Source organism: Geotrypetes seraphini, chromosome 2, assembly GCF_902459505.1.
Source record: "Geotrypetes seraphini chromosome 2, aGeoSer1.1, whole genome shotgun sequence".
Classification (NCBI taxonomy): domain Eukaryota; kingdom Metazoa; phylum Chordata; class Amphibia; order Gymnophiona; family Dermophiidae; genus Geotrypetes; species Geotrypetes seraphini.
Genome location: NC_047085.1, coordinates 428,705,128 through 428,726,431, shown reverse-complemented (window position 1 = coordinate 428,726,431; position 21,304 = coordinate 428,705,128). Strand labels below are relative to the sequence as shown.

Below are 21,304 nucleotides of genomic sequence, written 5' to 3'. Positions count from 1 at the left end.
AGGGGCTTATGGGCATGGGTCCTCCTCTCTATGGGTCCCTAACCCACCCCCAGGATGACTTAAGCTGCCTCTGTGCTAGACAACTAGGCTTTCCAATGCCAAGCAGCCAGGTGATGATGGTCTGGAGGCTGAATTTTAAAGGTGTGATTAATATTTTTATAGGGATAGGGGGTCAGTGATCACTGGGGTAGTGTGTGTGGGGTCTGCATTATGTGTTTTCAGTGCTTATCTGGTGAGTTTATGTGGGCTTTTGTGACTTAGACCATGTTTTACATGATCTAAGTCACAACGTCCAAGTTCCATCGATCGTCAGGTGTATAACTTTCGGTTATACATGCTGTACGACTAAGTCTAAGCCAGCCCACGTCCCGCCCAACTCCCATCCTCGACACTTCTCCTGAAACGCCGTTTAGCTTTGGTCATTCAGCGGCACTATGAAGGCCTAGGTAGTTCAGAAATACGTCCAAAACCCGTTTTTAGTATCGGCACTTGAGAAATGTTTGGCCAAGTGCCGACTTAGGCCGGTTTTTTAACGTATTTCTCTTTCGATTACACTGCACAACAAAGTTTTTGCTTCCTGAACACTGCTGGGTGTTTCTTATAGAATTTTGGGTGCTGATCATGAATATTACATCAAAAATTACCCATCACGTACCATTTCAGAGAAATCTTCAATTTTGTCGTGATTTTTTCTTATATTTGGATGCAAACAATTTTTTCTCCCATAAGTGTCTTATCAACAACGGTTTGTGCCGCCTGGGTATGTCCATGCATAAAATCTAGCCAGGTTGGAAGCTGTTTTATGGAAGATGACATCCTGGGCATGTCTGGGCAGGTCTGAACGAGCTTGCGCTGTCTCACCATGCTATAATGGTGGCTTCCATACACCGATCCTGCTCATTTGGTTAATATAGATAGTCCGTGTGTGTATATAGTATCAGTATAGTAAAGTATAGTAGTATAGTAGCTGTAGCAATATAACAGTAAGTAAGCTTGATGCTATAGACGTTTTGGTGTCGGGCAATATGTCTCGTCGGTGTCGTAACAGCCGCGACACATTCTGCTATATCTGTGGGGAATATACACTTACGCCTCAGAGACGTTCGATGACTGCCCTTGTAAAGAAAGCCTATCATCTGTATTTTGGCTGCAAAATAGGTGATCAAGACAAGCAATGGGCGCCTCACATTTGCTGTGCGACATGTGCTGTTAGTCTGAGAGCCTGGCTCAGAGGTACTCGAAAGACGATGCCATTTGCTGTTCCGATGATATGGCGAGAACAGAAAGACCATGTGACGGACTGTTATTTCTGTTTGACTAATGTGTCTGGTTTCTCTGCCAAAAACAAGAAGTCAATTGAATATCCTAATCTGCCTTCAGCAATGAGAACCATGCCACATGATGACAGTCTTCCAGTTCCGAAACCACCAGAGGATTGGACCTTAGACGAACCAGATGAAGAAACTGCAGTGCAGGGTTCTAACAGTGACATTGACCCGGATTTTGAACCATCCTCATCAGGCGATCCACATCTGATAACACAGTCCGAATTGAACGATTTGGTCAGAGATTTGGGTCTGTCAAAAGCAAAAGCTGAGCTGCTAGGTTCGAGACTGCAGGAATGGTGTTTGCTATCACCAGGTACGAAAATTTCTGTGTTTCGAGACCAGCATCATGATATAACCAAATTTTTTGCACAAGTCGACAGTCTCTGTTTCTGTTGTGACATTGAAGGATTGTTCTCGGTCTTTGGTTGTGATCACAACCCGGAAGAGTGGCGTCTTTTCATTGATTCGTCAATGTTAAGCCTGAAAGCTGTTCTGTTGCACAATGGCAACGTTTATCCTTCAGTACCTGTTGGCTATGCAGCACATATGAAAGAAACATATGAGAATATGGAAATGTTACTAAAGTATGTCCAGTATACCAGGTATAACTGGAATATCTGTGGAGACCTCAAAGTCGTTGCTCTGTTACTAGGACTGCAGCTTGGCTATACAAAGTACTGCTGTTTCATCTGCGAATGGGACAGCCGAGACAGAGAGTCGCACTATTCTAGAAAGAACTGGCCACTCCGTAAAAAGTTAGTTCCAGGACAGAAAAATGTAGCACATGAATCGCTTGTTGACCCGACAAAGATATTTTTGCCTCCTCTTCACATTAAACTGGGACTCATGAAGAATTTTGTGAAAGCAATGAACAAGGAAGGGGAAGGTTTTCGTTATTTAAGACAGATGTTCCCAAGAATAACTGATGCCAAGATCAAAGAGGGTATTTTTGTTGGCCCCCAGATCAGACATGTTATGAGTGACAAGCGATTTGAAGATCTGTTAGTTGGGCCGGAAAAAATTGGCTGGAAAGCCTTGAAAGACGTTGTTGACAATTTTCTGGGCAATTACAGAGCCCCAAACTACATTCAGCTGGTAGACAAACTTCTCAAAGCATACAAGAGAATGAAGTGCAATATGTCACTCAAGATTCATTTCCTCCATTCACACTTGGACTTCTTCCCCGCAAATCTCGGTGCTGTGAGTGACGAGCACGGTGAAAGGTTTCATCAAGACATAGCTACGATGGAGAAACGATACCAGGGCAATTGGAATCCGTCAATGCTTGCCGACTATTGTTGGATGCTACAACGTGATGCACCAGACACTGAATATAAAAGAAACTCGGGAGCAAAACACTTTTAATTCTGTTTCATTTAGTCGCTTGTGCGAAACGTAAACTTGACTATATATTTTATTGTCAGTAAACATAAAAATGTCTATTTCTCATAGTTCTTACGTGATGCAGTAAAACCAAAACCATATTTGAGCATACCAAGTTGGTACCTGTCATAATCACCAAAAACTTTTCAGGAATCAAGACTTAACCAAAAAATTGTTGTGCAGTGTTATGAGTCCCATTGTTTTTATTTATTTTCTGAACATCTTGTAGTCTGGGATAGTTATCAGTAGATTGGAGAAATGGTTATCTAGTTTTGCTGCTTGAGTGGCTAGGAGGCCATCGTATAGTTTTTTCTGTTTTGCTTCTTTGATTGGGGGTGTGTGAATGGAGTTTGTGTTTTTCTATGTCTGATTGAGGTGGTTGTTCAGGTAAGTTGGGCTTTCTCCATTTAGGGTTTTAAATAACATACAGTAGAATTTAAATAGTATTCTTTCTTGGATTGGTAGCCATTGTGAGTTGATGTATGCTTCTGTAATATGGTTGTGTTTCCTCAATGAGTAGATGAGACTCAGGGCTGTATTTTGGATTGTTTGTAGTTTTGGTCATAGTAGCAGGGCAGGGGATGTAGAGGATATTGCAGTAATCTAGAAGACCTAGGATTAGGGATTGTATTATAAGCTGGAATTGTGTTCTTTCCAAGAATTTCCAGACTTGTCTTAGGTTTCTCATAACTGCAAAGGATTTCTGTATTGTTTTATTTATTTGCGGTTGCATGGTGCAGCATTTGTCTATAGTCATTCCTAGTAGTTTTATGGTTGTTTGGATGGGATAGTTGATTGAGTTGATTTCTATATTGGTTATGGTTGGGACTTTGTCATTTTCGAGGAGGATGAATTTGGTTTTGTCTGGGTTGAGTTTCAGTTTGTGATCTTTCATCCAGGTCGTTACTGTTTCTAGTGTTCGGTGTAGTGTGTTTGTCATGGCAGTCTTTGGTTGATCAAAAGTTATGAGAATGGTAATGTCATCTGCATAACTATAGGTGGTTGTGCCTAGATTACCCAGGTATGTTCCGAGAGAGGCAGTATATACGTTGAAGAGAGTAGGGGATAGTGGGGATCCTTGTGGTACGCCGCAGGGGTTGGACCAAGGTTCAGATTTTTCTTTATCTGATTTTACTCTGTATGTTCTGGATTTTAGGAAGCTTTCAAACCAAGAGTATACTTTATCTGAGATACCTATTGCATCCAGAATTTGCAGTAGGATGTCATGGTCTACCAGATCAAATGCTGCGGTCAGATCCAGTTGTATGAGAAGCATTTTTTTTCCTGTGCTAAGGTGTTGTCTGGCTGTGTCAATAAGGGAGCCTAGTAATGTTTCTGTGTTGAAGTTGGTTCTGAAGCTAGATTGCATGGGGTGAAGTATGTTATGGTCTTCTAGATAGTTGGTGAGGAGTTTGGCAACTAGTCCTTCTGTTAGTTTGACGTATTGAGGCAATGGGTCTATAGTTGGATGGTTGGTCTGTAGGTCCTTTTGGATCTTTTGGGATTGGGATGATGATGATTTCGCTGAGGTCAGTTGGGAAAAGGCCATCTGTGAGCATGGTTTGCATCCATTGCAGAAGTAGAGTACGGAATTTTGCGCTGGAGGTTGTAAGGAGATACGATGGGCAGTGGTTGAGGTCACAGGATGCGTGGTTGTACTTTTTGTAGAGTTTATTGAGTTCAGACCATTGTATGTTGGGGAATTGAGACCATGCTCTGTCTGCTGCAGTTGATTCTTATTTTGTGGGATGAATTGTGAATTTGTTTAGATGGGATGAAGTACAATTGAGGGTGGCTCTGGCATTTGTAATTTTGTTCTTGAAGTGTTCTGCTCAGAGGGTGGCTATAATATAATATAACAAGATTATTTAAACAGACTTTCAGTGTAGGAGGAAGTGCAGTGATAGACCAAGGGGGCTTGCATTTTGGGGCATGTCCCCGTTTGTGGCTTCCCTACCTGTGGGTTCTGAGCACATCTGAAGTTAGTTCACATATAATGTATTAAGGGATCAGTTATTTATATACTTGAATTGTTCATCATTTGGATTCACCAAACATTAGATTTATATTCCCCAAGTTTGATTTTGGATATAGAGTTTTCATGCATAATATCCTCCTCTTCTAAGTAATTTATATCAGCAATTACATGTACCTAACTATACATAATGTATGCATTATTATTTAGCCTGCCCCTAAGGAAGATGCATAAGCTAGAAAAGATGCAGGACATAAGGGCATGTCTGCTTTTCTACCCCAGATAATAGAGAACCAGCAAGGAAATAAGCAACATGGACTTAGATGAAGAATATTATGAAGTGGAAGAGTAGTCTAATAGTTAAATATCTATGTTCATTATGTGAGCTGCCTAGGTATATATGGGGTATAAATGTTTAAAATAAATAAAGAAATAAGTAAAATGTAATGGGCTGAGAACTTAAAGGACTCATTGTGATCATGGACAAGTCACTTAACCCTCCATTGCCCCAGATACATAATTTAGACTGCGAGCCCACTAGGGATAGAGAAAAATACAGTGGGTACCATTTTGGGTGTACCACAGAAAAGGCAGTACATCACAAATCAAACAGGTGGTTAAAGTTTACAGATGTAGGCCAAAATAGCTGGGCTAATTGGCTCTATCTACCATTATCTATTACATTATTCCTAGAATATTTTCATTATACTAACCCCCTCTTTTACTAAGGTGCGCTAACCGATTAGTGTGCGCTAATCGAATTAGTGCACGCTAGACGCCAACGCATCCATAGACTAACATGCACGCGTTAGCGTTTAGCGTATGCTAATTCAATTAGCGCGTGCTAATTCGATTAGTACACCTTAGTCAAAGAGGGCCTAAGAGTTTATTTCAAAGGTATTGGTTTGGGAAAGAACAATGATGTTCCACCAGCCTTTTAAAAATAAAACAATGCACTGGAACAATGGACAACCATGTCTGACACAAAACTAAATAATCTAGTGCACTGTAGAAGCCCAGCTCTAAACTTTCCCCCTCTTCTACGAAAAAAGCGTGGCTCCCCGCACTAAAAACTGCTAGCGCAGTTTAATAGAAGAGGCCCTATGGGCGACTGTGTTCGCTTTCTTTCTGAACCACAAATAGCACTTCTATAAAACTGCCAGTCTAATAAGTGTAAATAAGTAATAAATAATTAGAATTATTAATTATGATTCCTAGTATGAGCTATGGATTCTGCAATACCTAATTTCATTAATTGTGCCTTGTGCTTTTCTAATCAGCAGCATTTCCCCTCCTCTGGGATATCCACGTTCATTAGATGTAGAGCAAAACTATTTAGAATTAAGAAAAATACAAAAGAAATGTTAAAAAATGAAGGGCAGGGCCATAGCTTTTAATCCTGGCTGGTTCCATTTGGATCCTTCTTGAATCAAACCGCCTGCTTGTGAACCAAAATAAAGGCGTATTAGCCATGCTTTGTGCTCGAGCCTAGGCTGGATGTGCACAGCATATTAACAACATAAGGATATATTAAAAGGAATCAAGCACAAAAATAGCCACAGATCTATTTGGCCATGTTTACCTTGCATAAATTTATTTTCTATGAGGTTTTGCTGTTTTGCAAGTTCATACCTTCAAAAAAAATCTATGGTTTATTAGTACTGCTGAGCAGTACAAATTCTTTTAACGGTTTTCTAAAACATACAGCTCCAGTAGCCACAATGGTCTCAGAGAAAGACAGAGAATTTGAAAGGCCAACATTAAAAAAAAAAAAGTTGTGGTGCCTGATCTTTACCAACTGTATAGGCCCCTTCAGATGTGAAAGAAGTCTGAAGGGGCTGTGCGGTGTCAGAAGCTCATAGAGAGCACCATAGTTTCTTGATTGTTCAAACGGTATTAAAATGTATCTATACATATACAAATAAAATAAAATAAAGCTACAATTAATCAGATAGGAAAATTAGATGATTATCAGCAGAGCTGGGTTAACCAATGTCACAAGAGCACAAATTCAAAAAAAATCCAAGGATTTCTGTGTGCTCATATATGGATCATAACAGAAAAACATATCATACACCTCTTTAATAAGCTGAACTGACTAGAATGAAATAATTAACACTACTCTGAAAGAATTTCACTAAAACAAAGTTTTCTTGTTCCTTTAGCTTGATTTGTATAATTTTGAGAAAAGTCAATAAAATTTCCTTGTCTTTAACCCCCCCCCAAAGCTTTCTCAATGAAACACAGTCATTTGTAAACCAGATTAATTGATAATTATCCCAATTGTTTTAAAAATAAATCTAATTAGCAAAAACAAGTGCCAAAGATGTGCAAGATTCATGAATTTCTTTTGGCTCAAAGCCAATCACTCTAAATATAGCTTCACAAACTCTAGCAAATATATAATTTTTATATATTTAAATATCTTTTTATTATTTTTTCAGTACCGATTTCACTTATGAAATCAAATATCCAATTCATTCTAATAATCATTATGAGGAATTTGATCAAACTGTGAACTTCTTTAAATGTTAAATGATTTCAAATTGAAGCTTCTGAAGCATGGCAATGATAAACAAACCTGCTTAAATATTACTTTGGTAGGTCATGATGCAAATAGACCCCCTCCCCTCTTTTACAAAAGCGCAGAAGAGGTTTTTAGCGCCAGGTGTAATGCGTTGATGTCACACGTATGCATGCATGTGTGTGACATCATCGCGTTGCATCCATTCATGCGCAGATGCTCTCCCGGCATGGTCCTGAGCTGGAAGCTTAAATTGCCAGGTTTTGAAAAGGAATCCGGATGCCCGGACATGTTTTCTAAAAAGAGACATGTCCGGGTAAATCCAGACATCTGGTAATCCTAGAATGGGCTATTTGGCCTTTATTTGCCATCATGTTTCTATGCAGTCTGTAATTTACATCTTAAAGCTTATCCAGCGTAGACAGTGTTATTACTGTCAAATCTGATCAAAAAGAAAGAGAATAAGTGTATGAAGGTTCATAGACAGTAACGCGGAAGACAAAGGCGCGCGCCAACAACTGAGCACAAGACGGAGGCACGCGCAGAAGAAAAAGACTGTTTTTAGGGGCTGCGACGGGGGTTTTTGTTGGGGAGCCCCCCCCCCCACTTTACTTAATACAGATCGCGGCGGCATTGTGGGGGGTTTGGGGGGTTGTAACCCTCCACATTTTAGTGAAAATGTAACTTTTTCCCTAAAAACAGGGAAAAAGTTAAGTTTTCAGTAAAATGTGGGGGGTTACAACCCCCCAAACCCCCCACAACGCCCCTACAACGTGGCGCGATCTGTATAAAGTAAAGTAGGGGGGTTCCCCCCCACACCCCCTGTCGTAGCCCCTAAAAACAATCTTTTTCTTCGGCGCGCGCCTCCACGCTGCGCTCAGTTTTGTCTTTGTCCCGGCGCGCTTTTGACCTGACACCGTGTATGAAAGGTACTGGTATCAAACAGACTTCTACCTGTGCGTAACTGTCTCAGAGTAAAAAAAAAATTGGACCTACACAGTGACAAAGTTCCCCATGTAGGGATCTGTAGTCATTCAATGTTTTCTTTTCCCAAATAGGTACACTGATGTTCTAAGGTCCAGCGTGACTACCAACAATTAGTTCTGCACAGATTACAAAAAGCATAACTGGTTAATATTATAACCAGGAGCTAACATAGAAATAGACGGCAGATAAGGGCCACGGCCCATCAAGTCTGCCCACTCCGGTGACCCTCCCTATCTATCTTTGCAGATAGATTCCACATGTCTATCCTATCTGGCCTTAAAATCCGGCACACTGCTGGCCTCAATAACCTGAAGTGGAAGACTATTCCAGCGATCAACCACCCTTTCAGTGAAGAAGAACTTCCTAGTGTCACTGTGCAGTTTCCCGCCCCTGATTTTCCACGAATGCCCCCTTGTTGCCGCTGGACCCTTGAAGAAGAAGATGTCTTCTTCCACCTTGATGCGGCCCGTGAGATATTTGAATGTCTCGATCATATCTCCCCTCTCTCGACGTTCCTCGAGTGAGTAGAGCTGCAATTTCCCCAACCGCTCCTCGTACGGGAGCTCCTTGAGTCCCGAGACCATCCTGGTGGCCATTCTCTGGACCGATTCCAGTCTCAGCACATCCTTGCGGTAATGCGGCCTCCAGAATTGCACACAGTACTCCAGGTGCTGTCTCACCATGGATCTATACAGTGGCATAATGACTTCAGGTTTACGGCTGACTACAGGATCAATGGAAAATAAACAGCACAATGAAATCACAGAAAACTGTAAAACTGCCAAATTACATCATTCCATCTGAAGTACATATTTTCTAAACAGAAAAGTTTTAAGTGCCTTATGAACAATTGCTAACTCTGTAGTGTTCTCAATGCCATTGAGAGAGAGTTTCAAGATAAGGCAGTTTGATATAAAGACGAATTCAGTATTTTGGGTTTTTGTTTTACTTGTTGTAGTGGGAAAGCGTAATAACAGTTCACTGTGCATGTCATATTGGTTACCTTTACGAGGCAGTCGAGGATTCTCCCTCACGAGGGATGTTGTTATGTTGGTGGGCAGTAGAGGGCACTGGCCAATTAGTGGGTAAACTACAGGGTCCAGAATGCATTGAGCTCTGTAGTTCAGAGTTCACTCCTCGTCCAGCAGGTGACACTGAACTACAGGGTCCAAGATGCATTGAGCTTTATAGCTCAGAGCTCAATCCTCATCCAGCAGGTGGCGCTGAACTGCATGAACAGGCTACTCTGCTGAGTCATGGGGTGGAACCCAAGCAGGAACAGCTTCATAATATGCCCAATCTGGGATTCATTCTGGGAGATGCTCTTCGGCAAGGGCCTAGATGACCCAATGGCCAGTGTGACGAACCACTGCCCCAATTCATTACTGGACAGCAAACCCCGGAGTTCAGGTTGGGGCAATTTTTGTATTTATTCGGGAGGCCACTTGACAAAAAGACCCTTTCAGGGATCGCGTCAGACATTCAGCAGGGGCAGGAGACAGCAAGCCCTGGGGTTTTGCCCCTCATCACCCGCTAAGAAAGCACAATTACCGCCAGGTTAGAGGCCGAGCTCCACCAGATGGGGGGCAGGCTGTCAGCCTTTTAGTTGGTCTGGTCTTTGATTGGCACAGCACTGGGTTCTGGATGTAATCCAGGAGGGGTACAAAACTGAGTTCTGTGCTCCAATGCCAGACCACTTTGTGATGTCTGACCAGCCAGAGAGAACCCTCAAAGTTCAGGCTATGATGAAAAGGCTTCTGGTTCTTCGGGACATAGAACTGGTCCCGGATGTAGACTTGGGCTGATATACTTCTTCATGCCAAAGAAAGGCTCAGACAACTGCAGACCGATTCTAGACCTTAAGTCGGTCAACATGGCTCTGAAGATATCGTATTTCTGCATGGAGACTGTTCAGTCGATCTTAGTGGCTGTGGTTCTGGGGGAATTTCTTGCCGCCCTAGATCTGACAGAGGCCTATCTTCACATTCCCATTTTCCCAACCCACAGGAGGTACAGTGGTACCTCGGTTTACGAGTGCACCGGTTTGCGAGTGTTTTGCAAGACGAGCAAAACATTTGCAAAATCGGTGCCTTGTAAACCGAGCATGGCTCGATTTATAAGCGCCCTCCCGCAATCCAGCACCCTCCCCCCCCCCCCGCGATCCAGCACCCTGCCGACGCGATCTGGCACCCCCGCCACGATCCGGTACCCCCCCGACGCGATTGGGCACCCCCCCCGCCACGATCCGGCACACCCCCCCCGACGCGATTGGGCACCCCCCCGCCACGATCAGGCACCCCCCCCCCCCCGCTGACACTTCTTACCCTCATCTGGGCACCGGCACCGGCATGTCTTGTGCTTGGTGCCAGTGCCTGAAGATCGGCCTCCTCTTCTGCTAGGCCTTGAGCATCTGAGCATGCTCAAGGCCTGCGAGTTTACGTTCAGAAGGGGTTCAAGGGGGTTCGGCAGCAGGAGGGAGTGAGCATCCCTCCTGCCAATCTCAAGGACGGGTGTTGGGGGGGTGGTGTCTGGCAGGAGAGAGTGGCATCCCTCCTGATGGTCTCGGAGCGGAGTGTTGTAGAGTGTCAGACGGGAGGGAGTAGGTATCCCTCCTGCCGATCTTGGTGGTGGGGAGTGTCATTCAGGAGGACGTAACCATTCTTCCTGCTGATCTCGGGGATAGGTATTAGTGGGTTCTTTGCCCATCACATCCAGCTCAGCTGATCACAGCAGGGGAATTTCCCACTGATTAGCTGAGCTGGCAGGACTCCCCATTGTGATGATTTTAGGATTTTTCAGGTGGGGGAAACAAAGGGGACATGCAAAAACCTTGAAAACACCACTTTTCAGACCTTCCCCAATTCACCTCAGGCTGTGACAGCCTTTACTCACTGTGACCTCTCTTAAAATAGCTGGATCAGAGAATGCCTCATGCTGGGAATGCCTCTGTAACACTGATCTTCAAGCTGCCAGTCAGATCCAATGCCTGACTGCACCACCACCCCTATTGGCTGAAAGACACGCACTAAGACGGGCGGTGGTTGAGACTACACCGGCACCCTGTGAGACACCACAGATCCTCCTAAGGGCGCCTAACTGCCCAAGCCCTTCTGCTGGAAGGCAACCCCCCCACCCCCCTCAAATACGGGCAGGAAGGATCTCAGGCCCTCCTGCCCAAGGCATATCCTCCCCACAATCCCCCCCACTCGACCCCCCGAACTCCTGATTGCCCCCAACGGCCCCCACTATCCCCCAACTTCCGACACCCCCCCAACTATGGGCGGGGCCTTGGACGCCTAACTCAATCAGGCCCACCATTATGAGGATGGCGGGCCTGCCAGTCGGCCAGGCTTCGGACCCGGCTGGCTGGCCAACCTTAAAGTAAGTTGGAGGGTTGGGGGTGCTAGGGGGGCCGTTCAGGGGGGATGATCAGGGGTTTGGGGGGGTCAATCGGGGGTGGCGGTGTGCACCGTGGGCAGAAGAACCTGAGATCCCTCCTGCCCATATTTGAGGGGGGGGGGTTGCCTTCTGGCAGGAGGGCTTGGGCTCCCTCCTGCCGGTATTGTCGGGGTGGGGGCCTGCGCCTCAGCAGGAGGCTTTGGCTCCCTCTTGCCGGTATTGTCGGGAGGGTTGGGGTGCTGGCAGGAGAGATTGGGCATCTCTCCTGCTACGATCGTTGTGGTGGGGGGTGGGCAGGTTGCCAGGGCTGCTGAGCTGATCCCGGCAGCTGCGATCAGCTCAGTGGCCCCTATTCGGAACTTATACATGTTTTGACTTGGTCTAAGTCAAAACGTATAAGTTCCGACTGGGCAACCTTGTTAAACTTTTGGTTATACTTGTTGTACGACTAAGTCTAGGTCGGCCCATTTCCCCCCCACCTCCCGCCCTTTCCCCTCCTCTAAAAACGCCTCTTTTTGCTGTAGGCGTTCAGAGGCAGGGTAAAGGCCTAAGCTGGTTTTAGATAAACCAGTTTTGATTATCAGTACTTGGATGATCTGTCTTTTTGATCATCCATGTACCGATTTAGGCCACTTTTTGAACATTTTTTTTTTCTTATGAGCCCCTTAGTATTTTACTATGCCTGTTTCATATTTTCATAGCCTAATCATAACATCTATCAGTAGCAGCTAATCAAAACCATACAATTTACAGCTTTTTTTTTTTTTAAGAGATAAAATTAATGTGGAGCAGAGTTCAGTGGTTGGTCCAGCCCTCCAAAACAGTCCCAGTTTCTCATGTGTCTGGAAAAATTAATTGCCCACTGTTATTCTACAGGAATACTGTTTCTTCAACAGGACAAGCCTACTGCAATATAAAGAAAAAGCAAGCACAGATGACTCTTGTAGTAACATACAATCCAGGCCTGAAAAACTGAGACCAATCAAAATACATACCTATAGCCACTATTCCTGGATAAAATGTCACTAAAATGTATTATATCCTTCCACCAGTAATGACCCTCTGCCAAAATATAGTTTTTAAAAAGCTTGCTCTTGCCCAATATACCACTGGACCACCAGAGATTCAAAAAGGTACGCAGGGGTGGTGGAAGGGAAGTAAAAAAATTGGCAGAGTCCGCCGGGACAGGAGACAGGAAGGATCCCTCCTATTCTGGCTCACCATGTCATACAGCAGGCCCAATGGAGGCCTGTAGGTTATTGGGAGAGAGAGAGGACAGTGTACAGGGCTGGGAGGGGAGCTGGGTACAGAGCCTGGCAGGGCAGGGAGGGGGGCTGGGTGCAGAGCCTGGGAGGGGGCAAGCCTGGCAGGGAGGGAGAGGGGCTGGGTACAGAGTAGGGCAGGGAGGGGGGCAGGGCACAGAATATTAACCCCCCACCCCCACCCCCCGTCCTATATTTGGGTCAATCTTTTTTTTTCCTCCTTTTTTGGGGAAAAAAGGTACCTTGTCTTATACTCAGATCGATTTATATTCGAGTATACTGTAACTCACTTAGCTAACAAGTTGCTAATTGCCATTAACAACCAAATATTGGCTATAATTAGTGTTTAATTGGCAGTAATTAGCAATTACATATGCTTAAAGTTAGGCATATAACTGCAGACTTGTGCTAGTCTTTTATAACAGCAATTGCGCATTACAGGATCCATGTTCAGCGTGCAGCATCCCAACATCTAATTTTTGGCTACCCTTAAAGATTTAGATTTTCAATGCATTATGAACCACACACATCTACTACCTGATCACCCATCGCCCACAACCCTTTCTCCCCATGCCGAGCTCTACTGTTATAGAGAAGATGCGGTATACAATCCTAAGGTTTAGTTTAGTTTCTCAACCATTTTCCCTTTCACTGGAATGCTTTCTTTGGGTCACTTATATTTTCTAGTATTGCCATCTTTTGCTCATTCTATTCTGTCCAATGGAAAGGTGCATTAGCTTCTGAAAGACATCAAAAAATGTATTGTTGGTCCTATAAAAAGGAATCACCTTATAGTTTGTTGTTTATTAATCTTTAGCTCTGAGAAAACATTCAAGGACTGAAAAAAACCTTCTTACTTTGATCTCTACCGTCTTTCCTCCATGCTGAATATGCCTTTCGATGTATTTTGATGATAGCAAATCACTGTAAGAATAAAAAATATAAACTTAAATATATAAATATTGGAAATTTTACTTCTATTTAAACGTTAAGTGAACAATTTAAGAGTACACGTTCTGCACAGCAACTTTCAGAAATATTCATCAGAACATACATTATAATGAGTTATATGCAGGGCAGGATTAACCAATAGGCCAAGTAGGCACGTGCCTAGGGCCCAAAATGGTCAGGGGGGTCCCGATGAATGAGGGCATCAACATTGTTTTTTCCAAACGGAGATGGGCCCCTTCAGCATCGATCGTCAACGCGGGCCCCCCCATCGACGGAAAGTAAGACAAGCAAGCAACGCGGGTAAGGAAGACAACAGGAACTGTAATTGTGCAAGCGGTGCTGCTTGCCCAAAGCTTCCCTCTGACGCAGCTTCCTGTTTCCGCCTAGGCGCATGGTGGGGTGGGGCGGGGCAGGGGGCCCAGTGTACTTGTGTGCCTAGAGGCCCTCGACAAATTAATCCTGCCCTGGTTACATGGTATTTCAAAACCATTCTGTATTGTTTGTTACTTCTGCATATTGCACAGCTGTGCTAACAAGAATGAAAACAACCCAGTGGTAAGGTTCATAACCAACGCTAAAAACAAAAAACTGCCCAGTTTCATAGAATGGGCTATGCCCCAGATCCTCTTTGTTTGAAATGAACCTTGGCAGAGGCCACTTTCTTTCATGTTTTTGGCATTGTTCCTCTGTGCAAACCTTTTGGAAGCGTGCTGGAGTCTTTATTAGAAGCATTCTGGGCCAGCCCTCGCTGCTATCTCCTGAGGAGCTCCTTTTGGGATTCTTGCGTTTCTGTGGGGTTCGAGGGAAGGGAGCTTGATTGTGGATTCGGAAGCTTGGTATTTTGGGCTTGAAAGCGATTTTGAAAGTGTGGACCTCACCGGATTCCCCCTCATATTAGGGTTGGAGACAGGCTATCCTTCAGTTATTGGGTTGGGAGGCTAAGGATGCACAAGGTACCTCTAAGCGGAAAAAGCAGTTTTTAGCTGTTTGGAATCCTATCTTAATTCTCTACCATCTCAAAAGCGCAGCCAAATTTTGAATTTGCTTTAAGTCTATCCTGTTTTCCAAAGCTTTTTTGGTTTCCTTCTACCTCGTCTCTATTCTGGGGGGTTGGGGGGCTAGCTTGGGGTGGAGAGTGTTGGACGGGACTTAGGTATTCTTTTTGGTTATTTCCTGGCTGGTCCTTTTTTTTTTTCTCTCTCTCTCTTGCTACTGGCCTTTGGGATGTGGGATTGGACATGTGTTGTAGGGGGGTTCTCTCTTGGTTTGGAACAAGTAGGAAAATTGTTGATGCCATGACTGTACCATTTTGCTTCCTCTATTCTTCTTGTTCTTTTATCATAAATAATTGTTTCACTTAATGGGAGGGGGAGGGGGTTTGAGTTTGGAGTCTTTCTGTATTATATTGAACACCACCACTGTTCGTTTGTTGAGTGTATCTTTATTGTTCAATAAAAATTGTTTGCACTTCAAAAAAATAAAAAACTGTGGATGCTGATGTTCTGAAAATGATTTATTACACTGCACAACAATTTTTTGGTTAAGTCTTGATTCCTGAAAAGTTTTTGGTGATTATGACAGGTACCAACTTGGTATGCTCAAATATGGTTTTGGTTTTACTGCATCACGTAAGAACTATGAGAAATAGACATTTTTATGTTTACTGACAATAAAATATATAGTCAAGTTTACGTTTCGCACAAGCGACTAAATGAAACAGAATTAAAAGTGTTTTGCTCCCGAGTTTCTTTTATATTCAGTGTCTGGTGCATCACGTTGTAGCATCCAACAATAGTCGGCAAGCATTGACGGATTCCAATTGCCCTGGTATCGTTTCTCCATCGTAGCTATGTCTTGATGAAACCTTTCACCGTGCTCGTCACTCACAGCACCGAGATTTGCGGGGAAGAAGTCCAAGTGTGAATGGAGGAAATGAATCTTGAGTGACATATTGCACTTCATTCTCTTGTATGCTTTGAGAAGTTTGTCTACCAGCTGAATGTAGTTTGGGGCTCTGTAATTGCCCAGAAAATTGTCAACAACGTCTTTCAAGGCTTTCCAGCCAATTTTTTCCGGCCCAACTAACAGATCTTCAAATCGCTTGTCACTCATAACATGTCTGATCTGGGGGCCAACAAAAATACCCTCTTTGATCTTGGCATCAGTTATTCTTGGGAACATCTGTCTTAAATAACGAAAACCTTCCCCTTCCTTGTTCATTGCTTTCACAAAATTCTTCATGAGTCCCAGTTTAATGTGAAGAGGAGGCAAAAATATCTTTGTCGGGTCAACAAGCGATTCATGTGCTACATTTTTCTGTCCTGGAACTAACTTTTTACGGAGTGGCCAGTTCTTTCTAGAATAGTGCGACTCTCTGTCTCGGCTGTCCCATTCGCAGATGAAACAGCAGTACTTTGTATAGCCAAGCTGCAGTCCTAGTAACAGAGCAACGACTTTGAGGTCTCCACAGATATTCCAGTTATACCTGGTATACTGGACATACTTTAGTAACATTTCCATATTCTCATATGTTTCTTTCATATGTGCTGCATAGCCAACAGGTACTGAAGGATAAACGTTGCCATTGTGCAACAGAACAGCTTTCAGGCTTAACATTGACGAATCAATGAAAAGACGCCACTCTTCCGGGTTGTGATCACAACCAAAGACCGAGAACAATCCTTCAATGTCACAACAGAAACAGAGACTGTCGACTTGTGCAAAAAATTTGGTTATATCATGATGCCGGTCTCGAAACACAGAAATTTTCGTACCTGGTGATAGCAAACACCATTCCTGCAGTCTCGAACCTAGCAGCTCAGCTTTTGCTTTTGACAGACCCAAATCTCTGACCAAATCGTTCAATTCGGACTGTGTTATCAGATGTGGATCGCCTGATGAGGATGGTTCAAAATCCGGGTCAATGTCACTGTTAGAACCCTGCACTGCAGTTTCTTCATCTGGTTCGTCTAAGGTCCAATCCTCTGGTGGTTTCGGAACTGGAAGACTGTCATCATGTGGCATGGGTCTCATTGCTGAAGGCAGATTAGGATATTCAATTGACTTCTTGTTTTTGGCAGAGAAACCAGACACATTAGTCAAACAGAAATAACAGTCCGTCACATGGTCTTTCTGTTCTCGCCATATCATCGGAACAGCAAATGGCATCGTCTTTCGAGTACCTCTGAGCCAGGCTCTCAGACTAACAGCACATGTCGCACAGCAAATGTGAGGCGCCCATTGCTTGTCTTGATCACCTATTTTGCAGCCAAAATACAGATGATAGGCTTTCTTTACAAGGGCAGTCATCGAACGTCTCTGAGGCGTAAGTGTATATTCCCCACAGATATAGCAGAATGTGTCGCGGCTGTTACGACACCGACGAGACATATTGCCCGACACCAAAACGTCTATAGCATCAAGCTTACTTACTGTTATATTGCTACAGCTACTATACTACTATACTTTACTATACTGATACTATATACACACACGGACTATCTATATTAACCAAATGAGCAGGATCGGTGTATGGAAGCCACCATTATAGCATGGTGAGACAGCGCAAGCTCGTTCAGACCTGCCCAGACATGCCCAGGATGTCATCTTCCATAAAACAGCTTCCAACCTGGCTAGATTTTATGCATGGACATACCCAGGCGGCACAAACCGTTGTTGATAAGACACTTATGGGAGAAAAAATTGTTTGCATCCAAATATAAGAAAAAATCACGACAAAATTGAAGATTTCTCTGAAATGGTACGTGATGGGTAATTTTTGATGTAATATTCATGATCAGCACCCAAAATTCTATAAGAAACACCCAGCAGTGTTCAGGAAGCAAAAACTTTGTTGTGCAGTGTTATACGTCTTTTCACAATAAAACCATAACAACATAAAAATACATATGAAATAGTCCAACTGGACTCTACACGGTCCGTGTTTCGGCGAACATGCCTTCCTCAGGGGTCCAATTGATGTCAAATGCACAAATAGAGAAATGGACTAAAAACAGTGTACTTGTCTATAAGCATGTAGTAAGAACTGACTGGAGACAAGCACAAAAGGCACAATTGGACCCCTGAGGAAGGCCGTGTTCACCAAAACACGGACCATGTAGGGTCCAGTTAGACTATTTCATATGTATTTTTATGTTGTTATGGTTTTATTGTGAAAAGACGTATAATAAATCATTTTCAGAACATCAGCATCAGCATCCACAGTTTTTTGTTTTTTATCATTGGATTGATTGTTCTGTGGATTTTTGGGTCTTCTTTTTTCTTTTGTTGTGTTGAAGGTTCATAACCAGTCACAAGACTGGAAAGTATCTGGACAGCTTGTGACTAATTACAGAGTTACAATTAAACAGGTTTTATGTTGTGTGGCAGTGTGGTACATGGCTGACTGCAGGATCTCATAGAAATGTGGCATGCACACACACACACACAAGATGCAGGTAAAAGTAAAAATTACTTTATTTATATACATCAAGAGGACTGTAATTGGCTGTTATGACGCAGGCTTAGTCCTTTAAGCAGAGTCTCTCACAATACAATCCCTGTTAATACTCTTCACCGGGGCTGGCTCCTATCCAGGCTTAAGCACTGTGACAACAAATGCCATTTTGGGTCCCTTCTGGGCATAACTCAAACTTATCAACAAAATCTCCCAGTGTCATCATTATGCTCAATACCACAATGCAGAGACAGAGCTAAAGTGAAAATTAAAAACAATAAAATGGGGAAAAGCCTTAGAGCAATCTTTTAGGTATAAGAAACCGATGTAAATAATTCATAGCTCTATTTTATAGTGAAAAAAATCATTAGAAACAAAAACCTAACTGTTTTAACTGAGAACTCGGTCCCACTAACAGCGTTTCACTTCATTCATTGAACAAAATGATACACCACTACCTTCTTGCTTAACCATTTAAGGGTTTTTTTTTACTAAGGTGTGCTAGCCAATTTAGCGCATGCTAAATTCTAATGCACCCATTATATCTTATGGACACGCCTTAGTAAAAGACCCCATAAATAACCAAATGTGCAAAATTTGCTTGAAAACTGCACCACTTCAAAATGCTGTAAGCTTCCTTTCAAAACATAGGCATGAGGCATTTGAAATGTTATAAAAGATCCATGATTTTAGTAATTCTCTTTCTGCACCTCAGTGTTTATTGTTAGGCAATATTAATGTATACCTAGAGGAAAAGGCTGATTCGAGAGTTAAAGACCTATTGTCCTTTTTCCAGCAGTTGAATTGTGAAATCCTTATTTTTACATCTTCACTTCAAAAGGGTCATAATTTAGATTTTGTCACTATTTCTTCTAAAGATTCATTATTTCCAGATCCACTGTCAGATGGAGTTTGGTACCCCATTCTTTGGTCAGATTACTATTTATATAGATTTAATGTTAACTGGCAGAAATTTAGGATAAATAATGCACCACAAGAAAAACGAGTTCTTGGTAGAGGAACCATAGATCATGGATTGTTTTCATCAAGTTATGATTCCCATTCTGGTTTGGACTCATTAGAGAATTTCACCACTCACTGGGAAACTGTAAGCACTAACATTCTTGATTCAATATTTGAAAACATTTGAAAACTAACCATCATCGTAAATTAAATAAATGGCCAGATGCAGAGTTACTTTTAATGAAATGTTCTGTTAGGTGATTAGAATGAATTTGGTGAAAGAACAAAAGTATAGATACTGAGAAGCAGTGGAGATCAATAATAATAATAACTTTATTCTTTTACTAGTCTTTAAGCCCGTTACATTAACGGGTGCTAGAACATATGTGTGTGTGTCTGTCTTTCTTTCTCTCTCTCTCCTTAGCCGCTTTCTTTCTTTCTGCCTTTCTTTTTCCTTGGCTGTTCATCACCACCCCTTGCCTGCTCCCCCTGTCCATTTTCCCTTCCTTTTACCTCCACTGTGTCCACCACCACCCCTTCACTGCTCTCCTTATGCAGAAGCAGCCCTTCTCCCTTTGTTTTACCTCCCCCCTGTCCAGCAGCACCTCTTTCCTTCTCCCCCTGTCCAACATTACTCCTCCGTTCCTTTTTCTTCATCTCCCCTGTCCATCAGCATCTCTTTCCTTCTCCCCCTGTCCAACATTACTCCTCCGTTCCTTTTTCTTCATCTCCCCTGTCCATCAGCATCTCTTTCCTTCTCCCCCTGTCCAGCAGTAGGCATCCCTTCCTTTTTTATCCTCCCTCCTCCTTCTTATCCCTATGATACTCTTACCTTGCTCTGCCCCTGATCAGAGGTTCCCGACAGCTGCCCAGTTGCACCCATTGGAAAAGTTCCCACTGCCGCATCCTGCACCCCTCCTGACGCAGCTCTCGCTGTCCTTTCTGTCTGTGGCTGTCCAGGCCCCCTTTGCCTGTCTGTCTTTCTGTGTATCTCCCTGACCCTGTGTCTTTCTTCTTTCCTTTCTGTCTCCCTTCCTCCCTTTGTCTGTCTGTCCAAAGCAGCATTCCATCCCCCTCCATTTCCCTCGACCCACACCAGTTCCCTGTGCACCTGCCCCTGTGTCTTTCTTATTTTCTTTGTGTTTCCCTTCCTCTCTCTGTCTGTCTGTCCAAAGCAGCATTCCCTTCCCCTCCATTTCCCTCCCCGCCCAAAGCAGCATTCCATCCCCCTCCATTTCCCTCCCCCCACACCAGTTCCCTGTGCACCTGCCCCTGTGTCTTTCTTATTTTCTTTGTGTTTCCCTTCCTCTCTCTGTCTGTCTGTCCAAAGCAGCATTCCCTTCCCCTCCCCCCCCCCCAAAGCAGCATTCCATCCCCCTCCATTTCCCTCCCCCCACACCAGTTCCCTGTGCACCTGCCCCTGTGTCTTTCTTATTTTCTTTGTGTTTCCCTTCCTCTCTCTGTCTGTCTGTCCAAAGCAGCATTCCCTTCCCCTCCATTTCCCTCCCCTCCCCCCCACCAGTTCCCTGTGCAGCAGCATTAGCGTTTCATCTACCCCCCCTTTCCCTTCCCGTGGTCCGGACTACAAAGGTGGTGATTCCAGCAGCGCTTGCATCAGTCTCCACACGCTGCTTCGGGCCCTTCTATTGCCCTGATTTACTCTGGCACGTCCCTGATGACATCATCAGAGACGCGGCAGAGCAAATCAGGGCAGTAGAAGGGCCCGAAGCAGCGTGTGAAGAGTGATGCACACGCTGCTGGAATCGCCGTTCGGGCCCGCGGGAAGAGAAGGGGGTGAGCGGCAAAGGAGAAACGGAGATCGGCGGTGGCGGCAGGAGGAACGGAGATCGTCGTCTGGCTGCGGTCCGGCTTGTGGAGGTGACGTATTAGCGCGCATGCGCACTCCTTCGGCCACAGACCTACAGCGCACAGAACACGCAAATAGGAGTGCGCATGCGCGGCTAGCTCTTTATTAGATACCACCGTAACCAAAAGTTCTAGGCGGTTTACACTAAAAAGAGCTGGACAATCAGCGAAATACAATAATACAGTAAAAAATTCAAATATTTGTAAAAT

The 21,304-nt window shown here is 43.8% G+C and overlaps 1 protein-coding gene across 3 annotated transcripts in view; it reads right to left on the bottom strand.

The window, feature by feature from the left end:
* ADAM22 (ADAM metallopeptidase domain 22) overlaps positions 1–21,304 on the bottom strand; it is a 486,564-nt gene that overhangs the window by 384,945 nt on the left and 80,315 nt on the right. For all 3 annotated transcript variants that reach the window (XM_033931244.1, XM_033931245.1, XM_033931246.1), the window contains exon 4: positions 13,716–13,782. In XM_033931244.1, coding sequence (XP_033787135.1) covers positions 13,716–13,782 — 67 coding nt within the window. The remainder of the gene's footprint in view (positions 1–13,715; positions 13,783–21,304) is intronic.